Source organism: Myotis brandtii, unplaced genomic scaffold (genome assembly GCF_000412655.1).
Source record: "Myotis brandtii unplaced genomic scaffold, ASM41265v1 scaffold185, whole genome shotgun sequence".
NCBI lineage: Eukaryota > Metazoa > Chordata > Mammalia > Chiroptera > Vespertilionidae > Myotis > Myotis brandtii.
The window spans coordinates 9,267,276-9,282,886 of NW_005356870.1; the positions used below are offsets into that span (position 1 = coordinate 9,267,276).

The 15,611-nt window shown below is 40.7% G+C and overlaps 1 protein-coding gene across 2 annotated transcripts in view; it reads right to left on the minus strand.

The window, feature by feature from the left end:
• Positions 1-15,611, minus strand: part of MTUS1 (microtubule associated tumor suppressor 1) — a 62,936-nt gene that overhangs the window by 39,871 nt on the left and 7,454 nt on the right. The window contains exon 1 of one of the 2 annotated variants that reach the window (XM_014537916.1): positions 4,779-5,180. The exons of the other annotated variant lie outside the window; for it this stretch is intronic. Within the exon in view, the coding sequence (XP_014393402.1) occupies positions 4,779-4,899 (121 nt within the window). The 5' untranslated portion in view covers positions 4,900-5,180. Of the gene's footprint in view, positions 1-4,778; positions 5,181-15,611 lie in introns of those variants that run through there. 2 annotated transcript variants of the gene reach the window in all.

The window sequence follows — 15,611 nt, forward strand, 5'->3', positions numbered from 1 at the left end:
TTTCAAATAAGGGAGAGGAAGAGAGAGAAACACCAATGATGAGAGAGAATCATTAATTGGCTGTCTCCTGCACACCCCCTACTGGGGATCAATCCCACAACCTGGGCATATGCCCTGACTGGGAATCGAACCGTGACCTCCTGGTTCATAAGTTGACACTAAGCCACGCCGGCTGGGCTATCGATGTGCTTTTAAGGTCACTAGCTCAGCAAAACCAACTCTATTTTTCAGTGCAAGTAACTTCACTTGAATCAATGAGAGCATTTCCTCAAAATGGCACTTTTCAGAATAATTAATATCGCTCTCTCCAGCTTCACAGAAAGCCTGAATTCTAATCCAACTGGTGGCAAGAACTATTTCTCCTTAGAAGATTTGTTCCCCTTCACTGACTCATTATAAAATTTGAACTGATACCTTCAGGCAAGATTCTGAAACAGACTGAGCCGAGCACTTTGGCAGGAGACCATGGCCAGCACTCGGGTGGTCAGTGAAGCCACTCCTGGGCCTCAGGCGATGCCAGCCTTTACCTCCCGCTGACACCTTCAGCCATGCCCGGCGCCCTGACGTCACTCAGAACTCCGAGAAATTCTCTCTCTCTTTCTTGGCCCCTGTTCACAGAGGAAATTACATGCTGGCTCCAACAACACACTCTTGTCGACGGTGCCACACAGTAACGATACACGGACACGCCCGGCACACAATGCCATGTGAGGGTTCGGTGACAGAGCCTGATCCCGCTGGGTCCCTCTGAGCACCATCCTTACCGCTGGCACCTCTCTCTCCACAGTCTATGCCCACAGTCTGGACCACCTGGATAAAGACACCCTCACCCACGGGCGCCTCACCCATGCCCCGTGCCATGACTACTTGATGTTCTACGTCTGTCTTCCTCCATTAAATTGTGGGCTGTGTGGAGACAGGGGCCATGTGTGACGCAGTCCTGGCTCTATCTGCAGCATCTAGCATTGTACCTGACACATATACATGTCTAATAAGTATTTATTTATGAAATGAATGAATGAATGGATCCTACAATGTGAAAGGTTTAGAAACAGGGAAAGGCTGGTGCCCAAAACCAAAAATATAAAAACCTTCAAATAGCCTCAAGTATTAGGTTAGGGCAGTGGTCAGCAAACTCATTAGTCAACAGAGCCAAATATCAACAGTACTTCTTCAAAATAGACTCGCCCAGGCCGAAAACCGACTTCTGCGCATGGGCCACGAAGTTTCAATCGCACTGTACGTGCGCCCGCACGTGTTATTTTGTGGAAGAGCCACACTCAAGGGGCCAAAAAGCCGTATGTGGCTCGCGAGCCGTGGTTTGCCGACCACGGGGTTAGGTGATATGAAACTGTCCACATTTTTCACTTGTAAAAAGAGCAATTTCCAATGCTCCAGCCTAATAGCAAAGCCTGAGCTAGAGGAGTGGCAGAGGATAAAAACAAATAGAGATTTCCTACGACAGAGTCTTAGATTTTTGCAACCAGTTAGTTACGGCCAAATGACCAAGAGCAAGGATTCCAAGGTGACAGGTTTAATGACAGGACAAGGGAACAACATGGTGTCACAAAAAGAAATGAATAAATCAGGCATATTAACTGAGTTTGAGAGAGAAGGAGAGAATTCGTTTCGATACGATGAATTTTCAGGTGTCAGTAATACATCCAGAGAGTTTTAAACCTATAGCCAGAAAATCCTCGGAATTTCAGGTTAAAGGGATTTCGGAAATCATCTCATCAGATTCCTTTCTGTTGTAGCCTGTATGGTTACTGGTATGTGATCAGGGTCTCTGACATGATGACCAGCAAAACCAAGGCAACAAACCCCGGGCTCCTGGAAACCTGGTCACCACCACTGCCACTAGGGCAACCAACACAACTTCCCCTAGTAAGAATACAGACACCGCTACTGCCTGCAGCCACACGGAGAAGAAAAGACACAAGGTCTTCGTCATCCATTCTACTGGGAGACTTCTCTGTCCTTAAAGGTGTATCATACGGATAAAGCTCACAAAAGATTCTTACCGGGGGTGAGTAGAATTAAATCCTTGACATAATTTTAAAATCCTCTCCACGCACAAAACTCTTTTTTCCATCACTACTATCTGCTGGGTCTAACAGAATTAGAGCAAAATTCACAGCCAGGAAAATCTATAATCCAGAAATTCTAAACAGAGGCCCTGGGTTTTAGTCCCATCTCTGCCACAGGCTGTGTTCACCCCTCTGGGCCTCAGACTTCTTGGCGGCAAATAAGACGAGCCAGATGCCCTCTCAGTGCACTCCAGCTCTGAAAACTGCAATCAAATGGAGGTTGCGAAATAGGTTTCTATAAGTTCCGAGAATAAAATGTAACGAAAAGAGCCCTATTAGTTAAGCTCTGGTGATCAAAGCCTGGTCTCTTTTGCTTAAGCTGCCTTGGAAAGCTAACTGCTTCACAAAAATACACACGCGGCCGAAAATGTTCACTAACTGAAGACTGATGAAATAAATCACGGCTCGCCCAACAATGGGATGTCATGTGACCATTAAGAAGAATGAGTGAGGGGAGAGACCAAGATGGCGGCATAGGTAAACACCGCAGACTGCTGCCGCAAACAACCACTTCAAAAATACAACTAAAAGACGGAACGGACATCACCCAGAACCACAGGAAGGCTGGCTGAGGAGAGACTCTTCAACTAGAAGGAAAAATAACAGCACACCGAGGCTCAGAGGAGGCGCAGTGTGGAAAAAACTCAGGTGCGGAGGTGCGCGCGCAAAGCGGGCTGGTGGCTGAGAGCGCGGTTGTCGTTTTCGGTCAGGGGGGAGTCTCAGACTCTGAGCTCCAGATACGGGCGAATCGCTGGGGACTCGGACCCAAACGGGAGAAGCGGGAGTGTCTGGCATCAGTTGGAAGGCAGCTTTCCCTCCGAGGTTTGCAGCGGTTCCGGGGGTTCTGAGAAGCAGAAGAGGAACAAATGTAACCTGAACAATAAAGATTTAAATAAAAAAAAAAAAAGAAGAATGAGTGAGATAAATAAATGCGTTGATGTGAAAATCTAAGACATATTAACTTTCAAAAGCAAGCTACAGAAGAGTGTATAGAGTATGCATCCATTTCAGTATAACCAAGGATGTAAAAGGGCCACCCAGGCTTCCACATGATCAGAAACTACCAGGGGCTGTAAGGCATCCCCTGAGAGTGGCTGCTGGCGGAAGGGGGCAGGGCCAGGTGAAAAGGAGGCTCCCTTGGGATTGAACAACCTTCTGTACTGTTTGGTTTTCCTTTTAACTTGGAGTATGGATTCTATTTTTAAGTTAAAATTAGAAGCTTTTGGAGCTACTTTAGATCACACAAATTATTACAAATACAGGGCACCCTTTTTGTTTTCTAAGGTTGAAAATACGACAGTGGACATTTAGGCTGGGAGAAACACAGCCACTGTTTACCTGCTAACCTGCCTCGGGTACCTCTAGCTGTCAGACCAGATGGAGAGGGAAAGGCGAGCTGACTCAGGTGGCAGGTCAAGGGGAGTTATGAAACATGAGGAAGAGGTGCTGGAAAAATGAGAATTATCCCACAGAGAAGGGAGATGCCTCAGGGAGAACTAAAAACCGTTGCTGAATAAAATCTCTAGGGACAGAGAGGAAAAACAAGACGCATAGGGCCGCCGGCTTATGAAACAAGGAAATAGCTTCTATTTACGTCCAACAAACAATCCCCTTACGGTTAACACTAACCAGCCCAAATCCAATGTACAGCCCTCTAGTTTTTACAGCCTAAAATCAACTTCATTTACCATAGCTGCGATTATCCTCTAGAACAAGAGGCCCCGATGTCAGGCTCCTGAATCCTCTCAGAGTGACACAGGCTCCCACATGCCTGAAATACACACTGCACTGATTTCTATCTTAGGCACAGAAAATAAAAGGCAGCTACCAGCATACACATCAGAGGCGGTCTTCTGTAGCTGCAAACATTTCACTATGAACCTTGGAGGGCTTAATTTGTGGTTCACTTGTTACCTGCCTCTCCTCAACCATCGGGATGTTCAAATTTAGACAAACATTTAGAATGTGGAAATCTTGTAGTCTACTAAACATCACAATCTCAGTGAGAAATTACATAATGAAAACCACAGAAACCCTCTCATCTCATCTCACCCTTTAAGGCAGTGGTCGGCAAACTCATTAGTCAACAGAGCCAAATATCAACAGTACAACAACTGAAATTTCTTTTGAGAGCCAAATTTTTTAAACTTAAACTATATAGGTAGGTACATTGTTATTAACTTAATTAGGGTACTCCTAAGGCTTAGGAAGAGCCACACTCAAGGGGCCAAAGAGCCACATGTGGCTCGCGAGCCGCAGTTAGCCGACCATGGCTTCAAGGGAAAAAAAAAAATATTATTCTCGATATACCCACGTCCTATTTCCAAAATGATTGGAAGTAAAATGCCAGTTGACAGGTGTTGATTTTCACAGCTTTGGTTGGCATCCGAGAAAAAAGCTAGGGAGCTCCAAGGCAACAATTCCATTTTCTATAAACAAACCGAGCAAACATCTGCTTGCAAACAGTAACAGCGCCTTATACTCCTGTGTTGAAACATCAGAAAACCGCTTTTTTGTTTTTTGGGGTGTTTTTTTTTTGTTTTTTACAAATTAAGGCTAGTGCTCGCTTAGAAAGAGCTTCCTTTCCCCACTCATCTATCTCATTAGGAAATGTCTGCAGATGTCTGCACGTCCATCCATGTGCCCCCCCTGCACCAGTCACCACGGAGCAGTCAGTGCCAGACAAACCTGCGTGGAAAACCACAGTGCTTCTCCGAAACCCCGAAGGCAGGCGCAGATTCCGCAGCAGCCCCTTGGCAGTCAGGCGGACGTGGATGGTGGATAAGGAGAACTTGGGAGACAACAGCATGTCTTCGGAGCAGATGGGAAGAGTTCGCACAAGAAACAGCTCCCGCGGATGGATAGTCACATACTGTCTTTTCAAACTCGGCCCTCCTCGGGGCCAAGAAACACAGCGCGAGAAAACATGCCTACATAGCAAATGTCATTCCAGCACACACACACACACACACACACACACACAGAAAAAACCCCAGAGTGGTCCCACTGTTTCCGGCTTCCCTTTGCTCTCCCAGATGTTGCCAAAACAATGCTCGTCCTCGGAATAAAATCTCCTCTTGGCAGCCCCCGAGCGAAGCAGCCTGTGAGTTACATCACACTGCACATGCCTGTGGGGTTGTTATGGTTCTCATCAGAGATGGCAAAGGGGGGAGGAAGTGGGTGGTCTCAGGAGCTTTACAGAACAGCCAATAACGCCGCAGAGTCTGGAACCACTTGGACGATTGTTCAGGGAAATTAACTACTTACAGTGCCGCCTGCTTATTTAGTAATTAGGGGGAAAAATTAAGATTTCATTAAAGTAATCTGCATCCTGGTTTAAACATTTTTTATTACATTCACACTGATAACACTGGGGATGTTTGCAGATTGTTTCTATGCAAACCTACGTATAAACCTGACACCCTGGATAAAATTTTTAAAAAATGGCTCTAAGCAATAAATGTTCCCTACTATAATTTTTAATAAAATGTCTATTATAGCAATGGCTGGTTGATAAGAGGTTCAAGTGTCAACTTTCACACTCACATTCTGAGGACCTCACTCATAACCAACAATAAAAGGTTCATGCAATTTCTCTAGCAGGTGTAATAGTTCCAGAAAAATAAAAAATTAGTTATTCACACAGGCAGTATTCTAAGGGCTGCACTTACTGCTCGACTCATCCCAAGTATAGAAAACCAGGTACCTCTCACAGTAAGGTGCTGAGGCTAGAAACGCGGGAGGGGCGTGGTTATGTGTATTTTTTTAAAATATATTTTTATTGATTTCAGAGAGGAAGGAAGAGGGAGAGAGAGATAGAAACATCCATGATGAGAGAGAATCATGGATCGGCTGCCTCCTGCAAGTCCCCCACTGGGGATCAAGCCCACAACCCGGGCATGTGCCCTTGACCGGAATCAAACCCGGGACTTTTCAGTTCGCAGGCCAACGCTCTATCCACTGAGCCAAACTGGCTAGGGCAGTTATGTGTATTTTTTACCAGGATTTATTCAATTTTTTTGTAGTATAGTGGTTTATGAAAGCAAATTAAAATATGATGGCGTGGTGGTAACTTAACTGCTAAAAAAAAAAAGAAAAAAAATATGATGGCAAAAAACAACAACAACAAGGAAGTCAAAAGGTAAAGGTATGGGTATAAGAAAATTGCAGCGGCAATATGCTACTTAAGTAAAGCAAATATTAAACCTGGAACAGCCCCAAATCCTAACTCTTTTTTTTAATCTAAAAGAAAACAATGTATAAAAAAATGATCTATGCTTGTTCCAAAGATTTCCTAAAAAAAAAAAACAAAAAAAAAAACTTGGTATCAGAATAAATGTAGAGATTGTTAACTATGAATAATCCTATGAATCCCTATTTAATGCGCAGGAAGCACTCTTTCAGGAATTGTATGGAGCATTTAGGGTGTGACGGGGGAAGCTGATAGGCAGGAAAGGAAATTCTGAATAATTTCTTCTCTCTCTTCACTCAGCCTGTCAGTTTAGAGATACACCAATCCCTTGTCCAGAGTTCACTGTGGGAAAGATACAACTTGTTCACACACAGACAATGGACCTGGGAAACACATTGCACCCATGGCAACTGAAACACAAATAACCATGGACATAAAGTCAAAACAGCTACATTTAAGTGTTGATTTACAATTTATCCCAGTTTATTGTTATTTTATAAAACCCACCTTTTATTCAGTTTCTCAATATTAATAGTATGCTATAACCACCTCTCCTCCAACCCCCCCCAAAAACGTGTAAAAACCAAGATGCCAATCAACATTAAAATTGTAAAGAATAAGGTTAAATTTTAACATTATTAAAAATAGCCATGACACCACTCCATATGGAATTTGGTTTTTTTGGTTATTGTTGTTGTTTTTGGAAGGGTGGGGTTGTTAAGAAATAGTAAACTCCAAAATGCCCTGGTTAGAAAAGAAATCCTTTACCAGTGGTCGGCAAACTGCGGCTCACGAGCCACATGCGGCTCTTTGGCCCCTTCAGTGTGGCTCTTCCACAAAATACCGACTTCTGCGCATGGGCCACGAAGTTTCAATCGCACTGTACATGCGCGGCCGCATGTGGTATTTTGGGTAGACCACTCAAATAAAAAAAATTAGCAACATGCCAGCTATCCATCCTACTCATTAAAGCTTTTACTTGTACCACACTAAGCTACCACATACACCGAGTGGCCAGATTATTATGACCACCTGACGTTTGTAGGCAAATTAGCTATAATTTTGTGCTGAAGTTGCTAGAGGGCCGGACCATTATAAATAGGGAAGCAGGTTGTTTACCACGACAGTAGAAGTGATTTTTTTCCCTGAAGATATGAGTAAACAATGCGATTTAACAGCCTTTGAACGTGGGATATATATAAATCTGAGTGGCCAGATTATTATGACCACCTGACGTTTGTAGGCAAATTAGCTGTACACTGCATCGTATGGGATATGGAAGCTGAAGGCCTGCTCAAACACCTTTGCTGTCTGCAGTTACCAAGATAAAATGTCTCCAATTTGCACAGGAACACAAGGACTAGACAGTCGAGCATTGGAAAGAAGTCATGTGGTCCGATGAATCACGTTTCCAGTTGCATCATGCAGATGGCAGAGTGAGAATTTGGCGGAAACAGCATGAAAGCATGCACCCCACATGCATGAGTACAACCCTTCAAGCTGGTGGGGGGCAGTGTTATGGTTTGGGACATCTTTTCCTGGCATGATTTGGGCCCTTTAATTCGTGTGGAATACGTCTGAATAGCACAACATACCTAAGTATCGTTGCTGATCAAGTTCATCCTATCATGTTGATGGCATATCCCAGTGGAGATGGACGTTGCTGGACCTGGCCGTGTAGCTCTGTTGGTTATAGCATCATCCCCATACACCAAAGTTGAGGGTTCTCCAGTCAGGGCACAGATAAGAATCAACCAATGAATGCATAAATACATGGAAAAACAATCCCCCACCCCGCCTCTTTCTCTCTCTTCCCTGCGCGCTCTCTCTTCCCTTTTCTCTCTCTCTCTCTCTCTCTCTCTCTCTCTCTCTCTCTCTCTCTCTGAAAGAAAATGTTGCCAATAACCCTTTTTTAACATCAGAGCAAAGAATTGCAAGAATAAAGAGAAGAGGGCTTCTGGTCAAGATGATTCACTTCAGATCAAGAGACACAAACACAGACTGAAAGTAAAGAGATGGAAAAGGATATTTCATAAAAATGGAAACAAACAACAACAAAAAGCTGGGGTAGCAATACTTATACCAGACAAAACAGACTTTAAGGCAAAGGCTATAATAAGAGACAAAGAAGGACCCAGCAATTCCACTTCTGCGTATTTTTCTGAAGAAACCTAAAACACTCAATTGAAAAGACATGTATCCATATGTTTATTGCAGATTATCTACAATAGCCAACATATGGAAATGACCCAAGTTTCCGTCAGTAGATGAATGGATAAAGAAGAAGTGGTGCATACATACAATGGAATATGACTCAGCCATAAAAAAGAATAAAATCTTACCACCTGCAGCAACATGGATGGACCTAGAGGGTACTGTGCAGAGTAAAATAAGTCGACAGAGAATGACAAATGCCAAAAGATTTCAGTTACCTGCAGAATCTAAAGAACAAATGAACAAGCAGCGCACAAACAGACTCACAGATACGGAGACCATTTTGACAGTTGCCAGATGGGAGGGAGACTGGGAGGATGTATGGAGAATGTGAAGGGGTTAAGAAGTACAAAATGGTAGTTAGAGAACAGTCATGGGCATGTATAGTACAACATTGTGAGTATAGTAAATAATCTATAATAATAAAAGCATAATATGCAAATCAACTGAACGGCCAAACACGGCCAAACAGCAGAACGACCAGACGACCACACTATGACACCCATTGGCGCCAGGCCAGCCAAGGCAGGTGTGATGGGATTGGTCAGGGGCCTGGCCATAGCCCCATGATTGCCCCGCAGAGGGAGGTCTAGGCCACCGGCCGGCAGGCTGCCGTGAGTGGGCGGGACCTCCCTCTGCAGGGGCGATCCATCATGGAGCCCTGGCCAGGTGGGCAGGGCCTACCTCTTTGGGGTGATCAATCTCAGGGCTCCTGGACTGTGAGAGGGCGCAGGCCAGGCTGAGGGACTCCCCTCCCTCAGTGCACGAATTTCATGCACTGGGCTCTAGTGTTACAATAACTAAAAAGAGAAGCAGCACCAATGAAAAGAAAAAGTTAAAAGCCAAAAGGGCCCTAGCTGGTTTGGCTCAGTGGATAGAGCGTTGGGCTGTGGACTGAAGGGTCTGAGGTTCGATTCCAGTCAAGGGCACATGCCTGGGTTATGGGTTTGATCCCTAGTAGGGGGCCTGCAGGAGGCAGCCAATCAATGATTCTCTTTCATCATTGATGTTTCTATCTCTTTCTCTCCCTTCCTCTCTGAAATCAATAAAAATATATTTTTTTAAAAGTCAGAAGAAATAGTTTTTGGTTTTTCTTTTTACAGCAAAGTACATGCTCACAAGTAAGGTATATAAATGAAAATATATATTTTAAAAAGTCGGAAGAAATAGTTCTTGGTTTTTTTTACAGCAAAGTACATGCTCACAAGTAAGGTATATTAAAGACTAAGAACAGCTCAAACTAGGTTTCAATTCTTTCCCAAACATAGTCTGCCCCCTGGTGGCAATTTAGCATAAGTGAGCCAAAGTGAAGGGGCAGCCTTGACAATAAACAGCCAGCTCTTACGTAAGACAATCTACCATGTGCTGGGCACTCACCCAAATACTTCATATATATTCACTCATTTAAATAACTGAATAAGCAGTTATTGTACAGGAACACCAATTTGTAAATATATTACTTCGGGGCATTAGGGAAGCACAGATTTTTAAATTGGCTCAAAAATATTCTTTTATTACTTTTTGATCAGCTGTTTATCACTTGTGTCCTACCTGTAGTTTCCGAAGTTATACTAAATATGAGACGTACCTAAAGATAAGAAATTATCCACCCTCATTATCATACAAAGTCTTAATTTGATTTAAGAGAACATAATAAGGATCGCCAAAGGAAAAAAATCTAGGGAACTTTGGGTACCTAAGATAAAACAATGTGGTTACTGCTATAAAAATTAGGACTGGGTTTTGGGAAGTTCAGCAGAGCTTGTGTTAGGATGTCAAGTGGAAAAACGAAACTCAGATTTAAAATCGTATGTATAGTAGGATCTCAACTTTAAACAAAAAGAATAAAGAATATTAAAGCAAACATAGCAAAATGTTGGCAATGCTCTGGAAGTTGGAGTGGGCATGATTTTTAATTTCTTGGCCATATGTTTCTGTGTTTCCCCATTATTTTTAACAAGCATCAGAGGCAGAAAAAGAAACTTTTAAAAAAGTGTGACATAATAGCTTTATGAAAAGCCTATGAAATAAGCTGAGTCTCAGTTAATGACACAGATAAAGAGAAACAAAGAAAAAATTGTATAAGTCTTTAGTAAGGCTTAAGAAACAAAAGAAGATATTCTAGGGGTGCTATAAGTATTTGGCAGGTCAGTGTGTTATATCACAGTACATTCAAAGCAGAATCTCAGACTCCACTGCAGTCTGAGTAGAGAGAGTGAGAGAGAGAGAGAGAGAGAGAGAGAGAGAGTGTGTGTGTGTGTGTGTGTGTGTGTGTGTGTGTGTTTAATCAGAGATTTGACTGTAGAAAACAATGATGTTATGATTCTAGACATGATTCTGGCATGTGCTATGTAGGGATGCTTAGATGTGAAGAAGTGCATACAAATATTGTCTGATGTTTTTGGCTGTTGTTAATGATCACAAAGAATCTGGAGCAAATTGATATTTATATCAGAGATTCAAGCCTCTAGGTCCAACCCATCTTCCCCCGAACTCTAACACGAAGTATCAATCTTAACATTTATCTCCTTACTTTCCCTAAAAGAACACTAATAGCTACATTTTCTTCACTTTTATGACTTAATAATCTTTATGGTTTTATGTTCTTATCTTTATTCCAACTGTAGAAAGTTCAACTCAAAGCCCTATTTTTTTCCAGTGTCCTAGAATAGGAGGAAGAATGCCTATAAGATATCCTATATAATAAAACCCTAATATGCAAATTGAAATCAGAGACTTGACTGTAGAAAACAATGATGTTATGATTCTAGACATGATTCTGGCATGTGCTATGCAGGGATGCTTAGATGTGAAGAAGTACATACAACTATTGTCTGATTTTTTTTGTCTGTTGTTAATGATCACGAAGAATCTGGAGCAAATTGATATTTATATCAGAGATTCAAGCCTCTATGTCCAACCCATCTTCCCCCGAACTCTAACACAGAGTATCAATCTTAACATTTATCTCCTTACTTTCCCTAAAAGAATGCTAATAGCTACATTTTCTTCATTTTTATGACTTAATAATCTTTATGGTCTTATGTTCTTATCTCTATTCTAATTGTAGAAAGTTCAACTTAAAGCCCTATTTTTTTTCCATAGTGTCCTATTCTTTAGTAGGAGAAAGAATGCCTAGAAGACATATTGTAAATAACAATTTAAAAAATAACACAAAACAATTAGAAAAAATTTCAGCCCCCATCCGCCCATAAGACTGTAAGTTCTCCAATACCAGCGCCATTGCCTTTTACTTCTTTGGTCTCCCAACATAAGAGCAGTGAGGCCTTACCCATGCACAATGTTTGTTTTAAAAACAAATTTTAAAAACATGTGTTCGTTGTAGATTTTTTTAAAAATTAAATTACATGCACATTACAGTGCTCTGCAACAAGTTTCTAAACTTAATGGAAGCTTAATAAGCTTATTAAACTAAAAATTTCACTTATCTTTCATAGCATGATTTAAAAAATAACACAAAACAATTAGAAAAAAATTCAGTCCCCATCTGCCCATAAGATTGTAAGTTCTCCAATACCAGTGCCATTGCCTTTTAGTTCTTTGGTCTCCCAACATGAGAGCAGTGACGTCTTACCCGTGCACAATGTTTGTTTTAAAAACAAATTTAAAAACATGCGTTCATTGTAGATTTTTTTAATAAAAATTAAATTACATGCACATCACAGTGCAACAAGTTTTTAAACTTAAAGGAAGCTTAATAAACTTATTAAACTAAAAATTTCACTTATCTTTCATAGCATTAAATAATCCTCTATATTGTTATTTAATGGCTTCAAAATGTTACTAAATGTCAATGAAGGTAATTTAAACAGCATCTGTTATTTCTATCACTCAGGTTGTTTCTTCTTTTTCCCCCTTTTAAATAATTTTGAAAGCAATAAATAAGTCCACTATTTTCCTAGAATCAGTTCTGATCAATGGGATTCCTGGTAGAAAGCTTTTGTCACCAAGGTGCCTCAGAAAGGCTGTTGTAATTTATACTCCCCTTAGTAGTATGTCTGCGGCACCTCACTCATTCACTAATAAGAGACAAGAACTGGCAGCACATTATTTTAATTAGCATTTTGCAAACTTTTTTCACATGTTTCGTAGCCCTCCATATTTCTTCTTTCGTGTCGATCCATCTATTTTTCTTCTGTGGAGACGCCTTTCTCTTGCTGACTTGATGAAGCCTCTATGTTACGAGTAAGCCTGTAGCCTCTGTTGTCCCATTTTGTTGTTTGCTTTTTAATAGTTTATTATGTTTTTAATTGAAATATAATTGACAAATAGCATTATATGAGTTTCAAGTGTACAACATAATGATTCGATATTTGTGTGCACTGTGAGATGATCACAATACGTGTAGTTATAGCTAACACCCATCACCGCGTTTATACTGTTTTTGACAGAGGAGAAGCCTAAAACTTTTGCTGTCATAATTATTCATCTTTTCTTTTATACAGTTGTTCCTGGAAAGGTCTTTTCTATCCAAGTCTATATTCCTAGTGTTCTTATCAGTCTAATTTTTGGGTAAAACTTCAGTCAGTCTAGAATATACAGGGTGGGGGAAAGGTAGGTTTACAGTTGTGAGTATGCGAAACAGTTTATTTTTCTATTGTTATTTATTAATTACTGTATTCTTTTCCATCCAAACAACTGTAAACCTCCTTTTGCCCTACCCTTATACTGTTTTTGACAGAGGAGAAGCCTAAAACTTTTGCTGTCATAATTATTCATCTTTTCTTTTATACAGTTGTTCCTGGAAAGGTCTTTTCTACCCAAGTCTATATTCCTAGTGTTCTTATCATTCTAATTTTTGGGTAAAACTTCAGTCAGTCTAGAATAGACAGGGTGGGGGAAAGGTAGGTTTACAGTTGTGAGTATGCGAAACAGTTTATTTTTCTATTGTTATTTATTAATTACTGTATTCTTTTCCATCCAAACAACTGTAAACCTCCTTTTGCCCTACCCTGTATTTATGTCGTATGTGAAGTAGACACTCAGCTCCTACAAAAAAAAAAAAAGCCTTTGTTCCAACAAGAATTTTATTAAATAATCCATACTTTTCCCTGATTTGAAACACCAAATTTAGTACATTCATCCGAGCAGATTTGCAACTTGCATCCATTTCCCAACCCTTGGGAAAGGGGACAGAGAGCAACCCCACACCGTGTGCCATGCTTAGTAAATGGATTTGGAGGGAGCGGTGCATTTTCTGCTCTCCGCGGCAGACACCATGGCACCTGGGACTGGTGATCTCGTGTAAAATAATCAGGGGGCTGGATGAATGCAGCTCTGGCGCTTTGGTTTCCCAGACAGTCTTAACGTGTGGAAGAAGCAAGGTAATAATAGTGCGTGGCTTGTGGGACAGCTTCCTTATAAAGAGTAAAGTGAGTTTTATTTAGAGCCAGTGTTGGCTAGAACTTATAACATCATCATCTTTAAATAAATTACAACAGCTAGACTCCACGAGATGGTTCTTGACTTCCAGTGGGCTTTCCTGCTTGCTTCCAGGATTTAAAATAACTCAACTTCCTGGAAAAGAACTCTGAAAGTAAGCCACTAGGATCATGAGATGAATGGAGAGGATTATCATCATCACCATCCCTAACAGAAGACACATTTGAGAACTTTACACAACAATTCCATGGGGTCAGAATTACTCCTACACCGGGAATTCGTCCCCAAACGTTTTCACATTCCCAAGTGAAAGTTGAGTGTTGGAGAGGCTTAGCAACCAGCTCAAGGTCAGAACAAAAGTAGAATGTGGCAAGACCAAGGTTTCAACCAACACTCAATGCCTCTGAAGATCATTCTCGTTCTGCTTCTCTTCCTTGTCTTATGAGATAACAGGATTGTCTCTGCAACAACTGATTTTTAAGCTTAAACTAAAACAACACCATACAAAATTTTCAATGGTTACATTAGCCAACAATTTTAAAAAATAATACCCAATGTTGACCGAAGTATGGTGAAAGCGGCACTTTTATGTTGTCATTCACGGTATATGTGGGAAAGAAGCTTTTATTTATTTTGGGGGGTGGGGGTGGGGCAAGAAGCTTTTAGAAAGCAGCTTAGTTTCCTGAGGGAAGGGGGGACAAGTACGTATATGTCTTGATTTATTTATATTACTTTAAAAAAATCTATCACAAGAAACTAACCCAAACTTTAAAAGTGATCATTGTAGAGATGCTCATCATAGAATCGTTTTTATCTAACTTACCAGGAGCATTTGTTTTCTTTTTTTGTATTTTTAATGATTTCAAAGAGAGGAAGGAAGAGGGAGAGAGAAAGGTGGATGATGAGAGAGAATCATTGACTGGCTGCTTCCTGCACACCGACAACCAATCTACATTTTAAAATCTCGTAAGTGTCAAAAACATTAGAAGGTTTGAAAAATAGTACCAGCATGTAGAGATAAAAGCATATAAAACAATTTCAGACTTTATTAAGTAATTAAAAAGAGAAAAAGGAGCCCTGGCTCAGTGGCTCAGCTGGCTGGAGCGTCGTCGTGTGCACCAAACGGTTGCGGGTTTGATCCCGGATCGGGGCACATGCGGGAGGCAACCAATTGATGTTTCTCTCTCAACCTTCCTCTCTCTCTAAAAAAATCAATAAAAACATATCCTCGGGTAAAGGTTAAAAACAAAACAAAAAAAGAAAGCAGCAGCTAGAACCTAATTTAATTTTTTAAAATCAGTATTTCCCTTTTTTTAACATTTTAACAGCATTTATTATTTTTTTCTGATTATATATTTCATACATGTACAATAAAAATATTAGAAATGTAAATGCCAACTGTAAGTGTAGAAGAAATAATGAAATCAGAAAATCATCATTTGGCAACCGTTACAGAAATACTTCATTCAGACCAGGAAATGTCGGTGGATGCTAACATTAGTGGATAATTCTGAGGACAAACATGATGCTTTTCATATTAAGTATTTCTAAAGATAGCAAAATATTACTCTATAAGACATTTGCTAATTAAAAAGAAAAAATAGCAACTTTACAGTGGAGAAAACTGGCAAACACCTCCTTAACCAAATAATTAGACTTAAAGTCACCAGGAATGAGGCAAATTGAAATCATGTGACTCTTTTTCTTTTCTT